Source organism: Pseudorca crassidens, chromosome 1 (genome assembly GCF_039906515.1).
Source record: "Pseudorca crassidens isolate mPseCra1 chromosome 1, mPseCra1.hap1, whole genome shotgun sequence".
In the NCBI taxonomy this organism is placed as follows: Eukaryota; Metazoa; Chordata; class Mammalia; order Artiodactyla; family Delphinidae; genus Pseudorca; species Pseudorca crassidens.
The window spans coordinates 86,430,498-86,445,759 of record NC_090296.1 but is presented as its reverse complement, the minus strand read 5'-3'; the positions used below and the strand labels follow the sequence as shown (position 1 = coordinate 86,445,759).

Below are 15,262 nucleotides of genomic sequence, written 5' to 3'. Positions count from 1 at the left end.
CCCCGACTCAATCGTTTTTCTTCCTGAAATATTCCCTTTAGAAGTTTCTTTGGTTGAGGTCTTCTGATAGAGGACTCTTTCAATTTTTACCTAGCTGTAAATGTATTTATTTCAGCCTTATTCTTTTTTTTTTTTTTTTTTTTTTTGTGGTACGCGGGCCTCTCACTGTTGTGGCCTCTCCCGTTACGGAGCACAGGCTCCGACGCGCAGGCTCAGCGGCCATGGCTCACAGGCCCAACTGCTCCGCGGCATGTGGGATCTTCCCAGACCGGGGCACGAACCTGTGTCCCCTGCATCGGCAGGCGGACTCTCAACCACTGCGCCACCAGGGAAGCCCCCAGCCTTATTCTTTAAAAATAGTTTCTGCTGCCTTCAAAGTTTTTGATTGACAGTTATTTTTCTTCTGTCTTCAGTTATTAGTGTTCAGAAGTCTACTGGTTTTTCTTTCTTTCTTTTGGTAGATGACCATTCCCCCAGCTACTTTTTAGCTTTTCTCCTTGTCTTTGGTGTTCTGCACTTTAACTATGACATGTCTAGGCATACACATATCTCTTTTTTTAATCAGTTCTGGGAAATGCACAGCTGTTCTCTACCTAAATATTGTCACCTCTTCATTCTTTCTGTTCTCTCAGGGACACCAATTAAGTAAACATATATTAGATCTTTTTATTCTGTCATCTCTTAATATCATTTTTTATATTTTTCTTCTTGTTTTGCTGTGCTTCATTCTAGGTAATTTCTTTTGCCATGTCTTCTTATTCATGAATTAATAACTTTGGCCTTTTATGGCTAATTTGCTGTTTAACAACTTAATTGAATATTTATATTAAATTCGTTAATTCCAAGTAATCCTTTGTTGACCTTTATATATTTAAACATTTTATGCATAGCTGTTCTATATGCTGTATCTGAACAAGTTTGATACCTGAAGTCTTTGGGAGTTACAAACATTTTTTTAAATTATTATTATCATTTCTGCTGACTCTTGGTCATGGTGGCATGCCTTCTTATATGTTTGACTACCTTTAGTGTTTTACTCATTAATTAATAATTCGTGGGAGTCCTGTAGGCCTAACTTGGGGGTTGGGGAAACCTTTCTTCGGAGAAGATTGTCTTCTGCTTCTCCTGGTAGCCAGAGAGCACCCCCAGTTTAAGACCAACTGGGCATTCTTGAGGGTCTTTAATCAGAATAGACATTCAGACTTCCTCTCTCTCCCTACTGCTGGTGTAAAGCTTAATTTCCCTGGTAATCGTGCTACTGTATCCTCTGTCCTTAGGCACCTCCACCCCTCTGGGCTGCCTCATTCTCAGCCTCCTTCTGCTCTACCCAGCTGCTTATTGTTCTAGCTCTAGTTTTCTTGTTGTTGTTTGGTTGGTTTTTAGAGAGGAACTGAGACAGGGAGTATTCAGGCTTGGCGACCTCTCCTACCTCGTGTGAGACCACTTATGTCTCAAAGAGAATGTCCTCTCCAGGTTTAATTTTGGTTTAGTGGAATAAGGTCCTGCAAGCATTTAGTTAGACATAATACAAAAAGCCAAGGTTGTTAAACGTTTTCAGTCTGTTTATCTTTGCACCAAAATATAAAACACTAAAAATACTGAAACTGAGAATAAATTTAGAAAACTTATTTAATAAAGGGTTAATAGACAAGTATGTAATGAATTACACTAGCCAAAATATCCTAATCTTCTGAAACGAAATCCCAATCATTTGCATATATTATTTTGAAAGACTCCAATGATTCCTATCGTTTATAGTGACTAGAATGTTTTTCATGGTTTCCTTTTATGTTTTGCTAGGCTGCTACTGAAGAGGAGAACAGCCATGGTCAAGCAAATGGTATTCTGAATGCTCCAAGCCTCGGTTCACCAATTCGTGTCCGCTCAGAGATTACTCAGCCAGACAGAGATGTTCCATTGGTGCGAAAGTTACGTTCCATCCACAGCTTTGAGCTGGAAAAACGTTTGGTGCTGGAGCCAAAGCCAGATACTGACAAGTTTCTTGAGACTTGGTATAAAATAGTTTTTCTTTTTCTTTTTTTTTGTTTTAAAGCAACTAAAACACTATTGATATTATTACTTTCTATTATGTAAAGTTTTTCAGATAAGGAGTTTTTGCATTTTTGTAGCACTGATTTGATTAAGCTGTCATCATCTTTATCCATGTTTTTAGTTAACATCCTCATTCTTAATGTGACTTGCCTTCTGATATTATTACAAATTCTATAACATATAGCCTTTGGCTGTGGGAGCTGGAAACTTCATAAGACTAGGTATGAATTAAATGAACATTTTGAAGTGATTTTGTTTGGAAGATGATCTCTTTTATTGGAATGGAGACGATGCATTATAAGAGAGGGCATGAAAAATATGGTATTAGGCAAGAAGAAGGAAGAGTACATGAAGTAGAGGAAAAAGTAATTTATATACAAGTGATAGGCAATTGAATTCAATTTAATGAAGGCCTTCTATGAGTAAATGCTGTAGGAAAAAGAGACATGGATATTTATCATTCTACCTAGAAAGAAGGAAAGGTGGAACTTTAGAGAGCTACACTAGGTAACGACTGTTTGTAGTTCACAGTTCTAAGGCCCCTTATCTCCAATTTTGATAACAAAAGACTGAAACTTTAAAAAGAACTTGGGATATATTTATGAATTATAGAAGGCTTTAGTAATATTAAGACCTCAGTGTCTTTAATAATAGTCACATCCTTCAATTGTACATCCCCAGTGGCTACTATTGGCAAAGAAATACGAAGTTAGAAGGACCATGTATTTAACTAACATAATAGTTACTGTGTCTGAAGATAATTCAGCCACTTCTGGCCTTGTCCAATCTAGCTTCCATTTTAAACAGTACTTCATAGCTGTGTATTCTTCATATTCTTCATTCAGTCTCACAGCTATGTGATGTAAGCTTGTGTCTACACGTTGATATGATCAAAAGGATGGACTGGGGCAGTGTTTAAACATTTTCAGTTGTGCATGAGATTGGGAATAAAAATAAAAGTGTGATAGGGATAAAAGCTTAGTTTGGGAAAAAATTAGTCTAACAAAAGAACGTAACTAGAAAGAGAGTCCATGCTGAGGGAAGAGCTGAGAGATAAGACAGAGAACAGAAGTACTCCAAGAAAATGAACTCAAGCCAGAGCCTAGAATGAATAGGGAACAGTTGAAGGAAGTGAAGCACCTAATTACAAACTTAAGGAGAGGAACAAGTGTATTGCTTAAACTGCTTCCCTGCAGGTGAGAGCAGTTCTCAGAAGCCAGTGCAGCCAAATACCACCAGTCACACTATTGCTTAGCCCTGTCTTTGGAGGAGTTTACTTGAATGAGTATACATTTATATACCTCCCTGAAGACAAAACAAATGCAGAAAGTATTTGCCTGATGTGTATTAGCTTCTTCATTTCCTTTTGTAGGGCCTCTGCTGAGGCAAAAGCCCCTTGGGTAAGTTGTCCCTCAGTCCCTCAGAGCAGAGAGCAGAGGGCAGTGTGATTGAATTGGCAAAGCAAAGGTGAACTGGATCACACAAGTCACCCTGGTTAACCTGGTTAGGCTTCTTTCCTGCCCAGCAGCAGGAGAGACATCTTCCTCCTACGGGCTCCGTCTTCCAAAACAGGATTACAACAGGTGGAGCAGAGCGTTATCCACCTGTGAAATGTTCCTTATGCTTTATCCATATTGTTTTTTTCTCATCTGTGGGTAAATATTAGTTCTGTATAGAACTTATAGGCTATATAATAAGTATTCTCCCTAGGACAATTAAGTAACTTGTGTTCATTTTCTTAAGCTTGGAGAAAATGCAGAAAGATTCCAGTGAAGGAAAGGAATCTGTTCTCCCTGCTCTGCTTCATAAGCCTTGTGTTCCTGCTGTGTCCCGTACTGACCACATCTGGCACTATGATGAAGAGTATCTTCCAGATGCTTCCAAGCCTGCCTCTTTCAACACCCCTGAGCAGGCAGATGGTGGTGGCAGCAATGGATTTGTAGCCGTTAACCTGAGCTCCTGCAAGCAGGAGGTTGACTCCAAAGAATGGGTGATTGTGGATAAGGAACAGGACCTTCGGGATTTTAGGACAAATGAGGCTTTAGGCCATAAAACAACTGGAAGCCCTTCCGATGAGGAACCCGAAGTCCTTCAAGTCCTAGAGGAATCGCCTCAAGATGAAAAGCTCCGATTGGGTTCTTGGGCAGAAAATGATCATTTAAAGAAGGAAACCTCAGGTGTGATCTTAGCAGTTTCTGGGAAGTGCCCTGCCACTGCTGCTTCAGAACAATATGCAGATAGGCTGGAACTCCAGGCTGGAGCTGCTAGTCAATTTATTGCAGTGACACCCACAAGTCCAATGGAGGCACAAGCAGAAGGACCCCTTACAGCAGTAAGTGATTTGCTCCTGTCATTTTTCTGTCATCCACTCAAGGTGCTATTAAGAAAGGACTAATAGTTGATCAACTAAGATTCTTCTGCAGAGGCCTAAGTTTGGCACATGGGTGTAGGGAATGATGTCTGGACTAAGTTCTGTAGTCCGTCTTCCAATGTGAAATTTCTCAAGAAGTGAGATTTTTTATCAGGATAGCAACCTAATACATGAAATGTCATTATGACCTAATTTCATAGTAACATTTATAATTAGACCACAAGAGCTATCTATCTGCGTGTGTATATATAATATGATTTTTAAAAATTTGTAATTCTAGAGACTTTTGAACTCTACATTATAAATATAGTGAGGATGGCATGTATTTAACCATTCATGGTTTGTACTTTATACTGTACACCATTGCTAGTATCATTCTTTTTGTTTCCTTTCTCCTTCATAACCTTCACCCAGAAATTTGTCATATTTTATGTTCCTTTTAAACAGTAGTTTTCCAACTATTTTTTTCGCATTTAATTTTTATTTTGATAGTAGTTTTCCAAGCTTAATGTCTGTTGTTTATAAAATAGAGTCCCAGCCTCACTTCCAGAACTTCTGCTTCAGTAGGTTTGGGAGAGTGAGAGCCCAGGAATCTGCATTTTAACAAGCAGCTGAAGGCAATTGTGATACAGGCCTTCTGCAAAGGAACATTTTGAGGAAACTCACTCTTTATTCTCAGTTTGGGCATTTAGCTGGAGACGCCTGTTACCCTGTTCTTATCAGTAAGCATTGGTGCCCTCTGTGACTGTGTGAGTCTCACAAAAGCCAGATATGAAGGCAACGTCTCAGGCGCGAGCAGGTCCATCTGTCCTTACATGCGTGGGAGTACCAGGTTTCCCTAAATGCCATCATCAGCTAGCGGCCGTCTTTTCCAGCTCACCAGTAACAGCATTGTTCCACGAGCTGAAATGTTTTCAATTAGAACAGAATTGCACACGCAGGTGTAAAACAGTAAGAAAAGGTAACAAAATTTGATTTTGTGTACAGCTCTGTAGGAATTTACCTGCACTTCGAAATAGAGAAATAAATGCTTGCCTCTTTCTTCATCATAGTTCGTTGGTCTTTCCTTCTTTCCTAGGACTGTTTTGTGTAGTTATACAAGTCATTCACTGCATAAAGAGACCTAGCCAAGGGAACAAGTTGGGGTTGAAATCTAACCCAAACTTTGCTAGCCAAACTGTGCATCTTTGTGTAGGGCTGTTTCCTCTTTGAGGGGCATCCTTTTCCAAATTGTACAGAGGTCCCCTGTGGGCTAGAGGCAGATCCTAATGCCTCCCTCCCTTGTCTGCATTTCTTTTTCCACCTCACCTTCCTCTTTCCATTCATTCCCTCTTTCCACCTTCCCATATTCAGTTTCTTCTTTTCTTTGACTCTAGTATGCTGTATACTCACTGTTGGCTCATGCATTTTTCCAACAGCATTCTGGTGTGCTTCCCTGCATAAAGGGTTCTAAACCCTCGGCTCCATTTCTCCTGGTATTTTTTACTCTCTCCCATCAATACTGTCCTGTCCACAAAAATTGTTCTCATGGTTCTCTTACACTATCTGCAACATTTTCTCTATCAAATTTTTGAAAGACTTGTATATTATATTTGATATTATAAGTTTGACCTTATTTTCAGGTATCATTAAACAAAAAATCTTTTTCTTAACTGAAGGTCTCTTAAATAGCAGCCTCATCACTTGTACACTTGTGGCTAAGGTATTGAACTTACCATCTCCTTCATTTTGGGGAGCTTGGGATAAAAATATATCTCTTTTGTAGGCCTCTTCTTGAGGCCTACATTCAGAGTTTACTTTTGCAAGCAGATGTTGTTACTTCCCTAACTTAACTACAGACACATTAAGTAGGGAGTACCACCAAATAGTCTCTTTAGGTCTCTTGCAGCTCTGATCACGTGCTCTAGCTTAGACAGTATGATAAAACATACTACCATTCTATCTGAATATTTTAAATTAGGACATATATATTCTGATGAGAAACAGTTTGTTAGTTTATATCTTTTGCATTCAGGCTTGTTTCCTCTTTATGATGATATGAAAGAAATTGTCTTGCTATCTTAAAATATGTAAGAACTATAAAAATAGGCAAAGCAAAAGTTTATCTGTATTACAGGTATAGTTGGCATATTAAATCAACTGATGAGAACTTCAGCATTCTTTAATTCTCTTTATTTCTTAGCATAGATTTGTGAACCTTGTTTAGGGCTTTCCTTATCCATATACATGAAACCACTGGTTATCAAATAGCATGTATAAATTTTTTAGATGATATATTTTGAAAGATGGATAAATTTGCTAGATTCAAAAGAAATTGGGGTTATTTTTGGAAATTAGATTTTTTTTTCCCATGGGGTAAACAGTTATGAAGTTAGCCCACTACTAATCATTTCTAAAAAGAGGCTGAACAACATAGATTTATAGGGAGCAAAATAAGACTAAACTTTGGCTTATAGGGGAGATATTAAATTATGTTTTGATTAGCAAATGGAGAGGCAAAATTAAGCTGGCATAAACGAACAAGGATAGAGAAGGAAACTAAAGTAACTTGAACTGCTTCTGAAACAGGTCTAACTATTGGTCCAGAATGACAGTAACTGTAGGAAAGAATGTGACCAGTTTTGTGTGGTGTTGAGTAATCACTGTCGGTAGGGAGAAGGTTGGATGGGTTATTCCTTACAGATATTGTGGCAGATTGTACCACACGATCTCTTGGTTCTAGACAGTCCTTTAGAAAGGCAGTGCTTCATTTTAGTATCACCTTTGGAAACACTATAAATGTGACTGGAGAATAATAATACCACCTATATGTTACCTTTTGCTGTGTAACAAATTACCCCAAACTTAACAGCTTTAAACAACAGTTATTATTTCACACTTTTTCCAAGGGTTGGGAATGCAGGAGTGGGTTAGTCTGATCGTTCTGGCTCAGGGTTTCTCATGAGGTTGCTACCAAGCTGTAGGCCAGGGAAATCATCATAGGGTTGGACTGGATGGGAAGAACCTCTTCCAAGCCCACTCACATGGTTGTTGGCAGGCCTCAGTTCCTCACTGGATGTTGGCCAGAGGCTTCAGTTCCTCACCACGTAGGCTCTCCATACTTGACATGGCAGCTGGCTTTTTCAGAGAGTGAGGAGAGAAAGAGACAGAGAAGGGGGCGGGGGTGGTGGTGGAGAGAACACCCTCCACCAAGGTGGAAGCCACACTGTCTTTTATAACCTGATCTCAGAAGGGGCATATCATCATTTCTGCCATATTCTATTGGTCACACAGAGCAGCCTTCCTCATACCAGGGGATTGTCAACATACTGAAAGACTTTCCTCATTGACTTGTTTTTCAGACATTGAGAAGAAGAAAAGCAGGAGTGGGGGGTGTAAAGTAATGCACAGAGAAAGAGCAGGACAAAAAGAGAGTCACATGTACTTTTTTTGTAATCTGTCAGCATCTATTAAGAGGATTCCTCTGGCTGTATTTACAGGAATTACTAATACCAGTACTGTGAGAGTCAGATCAGCAGTTGATTGCACTGCCTTAATTCTGTTCTTTCAGCCCTTCAGTTCCGTGAGGTGTCTGCTAAGTTCCAGGCTTTCTGCTGTACCTCAGGGATAAACAGTTGGCACCAACCTGTTAGGTTGACATTGAAGGCCTATGTCTAAACATTTACCTTAAACCACATGAAGTGATTTTTGTGGTTGAGCTGTGTACACAAATGAGAATACAGATAAATCTGCCTAGGACAGGGGAGTGCAATGTTGGGTGTTTTAATTTTCTCAACTCTTATTTTCTAATTTTATTTACCATGGTGAAGATATATTACTTTCAAAAATAAGAGGACTTTGAAGGATGAATAAGTTTGCTGGAAGGAGATGCAGGGGTGTCAAGCAAAAAACACAGCATGTATGAAGGCAGAGAGGCTTGAAACACCAAAATTCAGAGTATTTAAATAAGTAATCCAAAATGTTAGGGTGAAGGAAGGAGGCTGAAAATGAGCTGCACAAGTGAGGTGATAAAGGCCTTGACCTGCCATGCTGAGGTATATGGGATGGAGGACAAGAAACTGCCAGGGTTGAGGGTGGGGAGTAATGTACTCTTTGGGAGCCATGGAGGGAGAATGGCTGGGGCAGCAGCCCGTGAGGAAGCTTTGGCATTAGTTCAAGCAAATATGAGGGCTTGAACTGTGAATCATGAAAATCTCAATGAAGACTTGTGGCATTTCAGTAGTGCAGCTTACCTGAAATAGTAGCTTCGTGTGACTTTTCCAGTGTTCCACTGAATATTTGGAGCCCTTGTACACCTGGAGTGACTATATGAAAGCTCATGGAGTCACTCAGAGTCTCTATTGAAAAATGAATGATCCATGTAATTAACAGATGAGTGTTTTAATAGTATGGAAAGGTAAGGACTTTTTGGATTGATTGCCACCGTGGTTAACTTCTTGAAATGGATTTTGTAGGAGAGTTGAATGCGTGTACATTGACTAGGGAGTGGCTAAATGTCCTCTGTCTGACCATGGATTTCTGTTTTTTTTTTTTTCGGTACGTGGGCCTCTCACTGTTGTGGCCTCTCCCATTGCGGAGCACAGGCTCCGGATGCGCAGGCTCAGCGGCCATGGCTCACGGGCCCAGCCGCTCCGTGGCATGTGGGATCTTCCCGGACCGGGGCACGAACCCATGTCCCCTGCATCAGCAGGCAGACTCTCAACCACTGTGCCACCAGGGAAACCCCATGGATTTCTATTTTTGATCTGGAAAGTTGGGTCATTATAATTATAGAAAAGTTTTGTATCTATAGATGAGATTACATCTCTGGAATTACATATGATAGTATAATTCAATCCATGAACGGTCAGAAAGGATGAGAGACTGGATGGACCGACTTGGGAAGTAAAAAAAAAAGCTCATTTGTGAAGTGTTCAAATAAAAGACTGGACTGTCACTTGGGAGAGGCTTCATAGAAGGAACCCAAGTGTCCAATGGTTGATTTACTCATATGTTCAACATTTATTGAGCGTCTACTGTATGTCAGGTACTGTGCTAGGCATCAAAGCCCAGTGACTCCTCTCACTATTTAAGTGCTGTAGATGCTGTGATAGAAATCTATAGGTTGTGGAAGTTGGGGATAGTTGGACTAGATTTATCCCCAAAGTGTCTTCCAAGATTGTATGAAGGGGCTTGAAAAGTGACTATTAAATCCTGTAGCCATGTATGTGATATATAATTACAGACCAGCCAAGAAATATTATTTCAATCTGTCTTTTCTGGGACTTCTATTCTTTGGGTGTGAGTTGTGACTTATTTATGATTCCTAGTACCTCTACAAAATTTTTATAACTTCAGATTCCCTTAAATATACATTCAACTATTAATAATGAGTGACTGTCTCTGAGGAGTGGGATAACAGGGGAAGGGAAAAAACAACTTTTACTTCTCATTTACTTAGGTCTTGAGGCTTCAGGTTTTCAGTTTTACCCACCTCTGTAAACTAAGACTTCTGCCCTCTCCATTCCTTACCACCGCCTCAGCCCTCGTATCTATCCACATAAGCCAAACCACAAAATAACAATATCTTCGGCAAAAGTAACCAACATAAATGCGGTCAGGGTAAGCGACAGGGGTAAAGAGTGAGACATTCTTTTAGGATGTATGGCCTCTTAATATGCACATGTTACCGCAACTGTGTACTGTCTTTATAGAAATAAAAATTTGGTACATAAAAACATGGTTCAATAATAGTAGCTTAGTTTCATTCATAGTTTTCGACACTTGTATAAAGTATTATATAAAGATGCTTTAAACAAAAGTCTGCAGTGGAATTTAAATAGCCCAAAGAAATTTGAATGGTTAAAATTTAATTTTTTTTAATGGGCCTGGAATTAGGCCAAGAATAACTCAGTTACTCTTGGCTATAGTAGGAACCAATAAATTATTCTACTACCTATATCTCTTCTAAATTGTTTGCCAGAAAAACAAAATGAAATATAGATATTTCATATACCATATTCCTTTCATTTGGAAGAGAGACTATTTAGTATGAATGTTGCATTTACCAAGGTTTTTATTATCTTAATAGCATTACTATCTTTGAAAGAGAGGAAAGTGAAAGGATAATTTGTAAGTTAAAATGTGAATAGTTGGTTTGCAGTTTATTGTCTCTTGCCTGTGTGGCCAGTTCTGAACATGGGGTAACTATAAAATAATGAGGCTGCTTTATCTGAACTAAAAAGTAATGAGACTGATGTTAGTCAAATTCAGTACTAGAAAAGAAGTAAGAAAATTTGAAAGAAATGGAAAACATTGAGGTGATTTTCTAATTCTATAGAAAGGTGTACCTGATACAATTAGAGAACAGAAGAAAGGAAATGATTGAATTCATGCCTTGATGAAATGTTTGTGAATTAGAGAAATTAAACATATAAAGGATGTATATGGCTTACTGGCAGATCATTAATTCAGTCTGTAGTGTCCCAAGTATGGGAATTGCTTTTGTGTCTTTATAGTCTAATGTTAAGGAAGCTGTTTTTAGCTATACTTAGAATTAGCTTTCTTTTCTCTGTATGCAGCTATTGATCTTTGGTTTTGTTCACCTTGATAGATAATGTTTTTTTTTTTTTTTAATTTTTTTTTTGCAGACTCAGTTTCCCAGACTTCATTTGAGAGTGTGTAGTACATGTCAGTAAGTAGGTTTTGCTGTGAGGGACTCTCAAAATCCTAGAATCCTGTCCCTAACTTTTTTTGACTGTGTTTTTCTTCATTTGTGAAATTTGTGTTAATAAAAGTACTCAATTAAAATACCGGGTAGGTATGAAATGGAATCAGTAAAAATGATTTTAGGAATATTTTATAAATTAAAGTGCTATATAAATATTACAGTAATTTATGCAGTTTCTCATAATTGCTCAGAATCTTTTCAAGAAAATTAATTCTTCTCTCCAGTGGTTCATATTTCTTTTCTATATACAAGATTATCATCTCTTTTTTCATTCCATACATACACAGACATTTATATCCTGAATCCAGATGAGTTAGGCTCAGAAGTGCATTGATTCTCTAGCTTCAATCTCAGAAGACCAGTGGAGTGTTATTTTTGTCAATAATGCTGATTTCATTTTGGCTGATGTACTTGGAATTACATATAATAATGAAATGACTGTTGGTTTATTTTGAATGTAAATATAGTCATCTCCCTAGTTATTTGGTATTTAATATAATTTCATAACTGCTTGTCTTATCACCATCACTCTCAGGTCTTAAAAAGTAAATTTTGAAGAGTAAATATAAATTTTAAGTTTCAATATCATTTTTACAAATACTAGAAAATTGCCATCTGCCTATATTTAGTATAATGAAAGAGAGGTACAGGTATGAGGTGACTTCCTGAAGGGTGACAGCACCAGTAGAACTTACTGCCTTTTCCCCAAGGTCATTGTAGTTCTGGGCTTATTGTGAGAATTCATGTCTGAACCTAGCCTGTCTTGGATTAACAGAGCCTCAGTACACTGATTCCATTCAGGAGCTATTCCAGGACATTAGTTAGGTGTTTTCTCCCTGGGCTGGGCTTAGGGTAAGCTTTGCGTGTTCTTAAACCTAATTGTTCTCCTGACACACAGAGAAACAGATCTAAACAACTTATCTGACTCTAGAACCAAATGGGTTTCTTGGTGTCATTGGACTAGAGATGGGGTCTAAGTGAAATCTCCCATGACAGCTCCAAATTCATTTGGCTTCGAATTCAGACCAATTTCCATAGTTTTATTAGAGCTTAATGGGCTTCATTAAATGATTTTCGAGTTATTTAATTTCTCAAAAAGGCTTTTTTCCTTACCAGTTTATGTGGTTGACATTTTCTGCCTCCTTACATGTCACTTAACAAATGAGAAGATGTAGGTGTCTTTAATGTATTTTTTTAATTTAATTTTATTTGTTTTTCACTGCGTTGGGTCTTTGTTGCTGCGCACAGGCTTTCTCTAGTTGCGGCGAGTGGCAGCTACTCTTCGTTGTGGTGTGCGGGCTTCTCATTTCAGTGGCTTCTCTTGTTGCAGAGCATGGGCCCTAGAGCATGCAGGCTTCAGTAGTTGTGGCACATTGGTCTTAGTTGTTCCGTGGCATGTGGGATCTACCCGGACCAGGGATCGAACCCGTGTTCCCTGCATTGGCAGGCAGATTCTTAACCACTGTGCCACCAGGGAAGTCCTGTAGGTGTCTTAAAGAAAGGACATTCTTATTAAACATTGAATCTTATTCACATAGAATTGAAATGACCTCTGTGAAAGGATGGTAGAATTTCATTTATAATAGGCTGGACCTTAAAAAATTAAAGAAAACATAAAACATTAGTAAACATCTTTGTGTTTGCTTATAGGAAAATATTAATAACATTGATTTACAGAATTTATGGGAAACAACAAATGCGTGTAAATTTGGAGTTTTTCAACTTAGAATAATTTACCGATAATTTTTCCCTAAGATTCTGTATCTGGATTCTGGCAGGAAATAACTGGCACACTCACAGGGACTTGGAGAAAATCTAATGAAGGGAACTTTTTACAGACGTGTGGGTAGGGTTTAGGAGAGCCAACAGGAACAGAAATAGAGGGAGCTATTCCTATTCTGAGTCCTGAAAGAGAAGGAAGAGGGGCAGTTAGCAGAACCTGGTAAGAGTCATATCTATAGGAGAGGGGGCCATGTGACAGAAGCTGTGGCCAGGAGTGGTAGAATGTACCGCCAAAGCTGCAGTCCCTGGGGAGGAAGCAGAGAGAAGTAATACCCAGATCTTTTTCGCCTCCAACTCCCTGATTCTCTGTTGGTGCTGCCCATTGGGCAAACACAACCAGAAATCAGAAGGCAAGGGAGCCTGGATAGTGCAGTCAGTAGAAATCAGTCTTCCAGAGTACAGAGCAAGCTAAAGAAAAGGCAGGGATGAACCCAGAGGGGGACTGTTCTGTACAGTTTCTGAGTAGGGGAGCTTGAGTATCATGCATTTTTATTCAGAATTGTTCATTTTAAGTATGAGTTGGGCAAAGCTCGTTGGGATCTGCGTTCCTCTTATAAATTAGAATTTGAGGTGTTAACTCTCAACTCATACATCTTCATTTTATAATTCCACATTATTGCATTTAACTTTTTTTCTCTTCTCTCTCCAGATTACAATTCCTAGACGTTCTGTGGCATCTACACAGTCGACTTCAGGTAGCTTTCATTATGGTCAGCTGCCAGAAAAGAAAGACCTTCATCCCATGGAGCCCACTGTGGAACTTTACTCTCCAAGGGAGAGCTTCTCTGGCTTGGTTGTGACAGAGCGCGAACCTCCTAGTGGAGGAAACAGAACAGACTTTGGGCTTCAGATAGATCATATTGGTCATGACATGTTACCCAGCATTAGAGAGTGTGACAGCTCCCAAGACCTGGGACCAAAAGACCTTCCTGACCATAACAGACTGGCTGTGAGAGAATTTGAGGGTCTCCCTAGGGAAACGGAAGAGAAAAGCATGCTTGTGGGGTCAGATAATGAAGATGAGAAGTTGAGTAAAGGGCAGCCTTATATTGAGATCTCCCCTCTCCCAGGAGACTTGGTGACGGTGGAAAGGGATCACTCAGCTACTACTGAACCTCTTGATGTGACAAAGACACAGACTTTTAGTGTGGTGCCAAATCAAGACAAAACTCATGAGATAGTGAAGCTTTTGGCAGTTGGAACTTCAGCGATATCTCCACGAGTTATTGACCAACATGTTGAAGGACAGATAGGCCAGGTGGCAGCAATGCAAAAAGGTAAGATATCTAAGGAGGATGACATCAAGAGTGAAGACTTGCTGAGTCATCAAGGAGACCTCTCTACTTTTTTGCACCAAGAGGGTAAGAGAGAGAAAATTGCCCCTAGAAATGGAGAACTATTTCATTCTGTTTCAGAGAGTGAACATTGTCCTCCATCTCAGAAGGATGTGGTTAGGTCATCCTTTGTAACTAGACACAGCCGAATCCCTGTTTTAGCACAAGAGATAGATTCAACTTTTGAATCATCCTGTCCAGTCTCTGCAAAAGAGAAGCTCCTCCAAAAGAAAGCTTATCAGCCAGATCTAGTCAAGCTTCTGGTGGAAAAAAGGCAACTCAAGTCTTTCCTTGGGGACCTCTCAAGTGCCTCTGATAAATTGCTAGAGGAGAGATTATCCACTATTCCTGCTCCTTTTTCTGAGGAGGAAGTCTTCACTCCCTTTTCAAGACTGGCTGTAGACTCACACCTGAGCAGGTCAGCCGAAGACAGCTTTCTGACACCCATCATCTCCCAGTCCAGAAAGAGCAAAATTCCAAGGCCAGTTTCATGGGTCAACACAGATCAAATCAACAGCTCAACTTCATCTCAGTTCTTGCCTCGGCCACCACCAGGAAAGCCACCCATGAGGCCTGGAGTAGAAGCCAGGTAATGCTGTGTGCTCTTCTCCCTATGTTAAGTGTGTAGCATTATTTCTGTGTCTGCTTGATTATGTCATTGGTTTCATTTTTTTGTTGCCTGCTTCTGATCATCTGCTTCCTTCCCTGCCTTTCCCAAGCCTTATAGCATAGTGTAGTTGAAAGGGTCAGTTTGATCGAGGTTAATTCTTAGCTCTCGCACTTTCTAGCAGTGTGAACCTCAATTTCCTTATCTATAATATGGGTAAAACATTTGCCTCATGGTTTTGGGAAGAGGAAATCAGGTAGAATATGTCTAGAGCTTTGTTTAGTGCTTTTTAGCATGCAACAAAGGTTATGTCTCTTTCCCAGTCCATTTTAACTAGATACTCGGTAATTTTCTAGTTTTGTCCAGTCAGAATCCCGTTATAACAGATGTCATTATGACGTCAAATT

General features: G+C 39.4%; 1 protein-coding gene across 6 annotated transcripts in view; it reads left to right on the top strand.

Annotated features, from left to right (window-relative positions):
* TTBK2 (tau tubulin kinase 2) overlaps positions 1-15,262 on the top strand; it is a 144,983-nt gene that overhangs the window by 120,869 nt on the left and 8,852 nt on the right. For all 6 annotated transcript variants that reach the window (XM_067744706.1, XM_067744735.1, XM_067744717.1 and 3 more), the window contains 3 exons: positions 1,801-2,012; positions 3,796-4,384; positions 13,564-14,837. In XM_067744706.1, the coding sequence (XP_067600807.1) occupies positions 1,801-2,012; positions 3,796-4,384; positions 13,564-14,837 (2,075 nt within the window). The remainder of the gene's footprint in view (positions 1-1,800; positions 2,013-3,795; positions 4,385-13,563; positions 14,838-15,262) is intronic.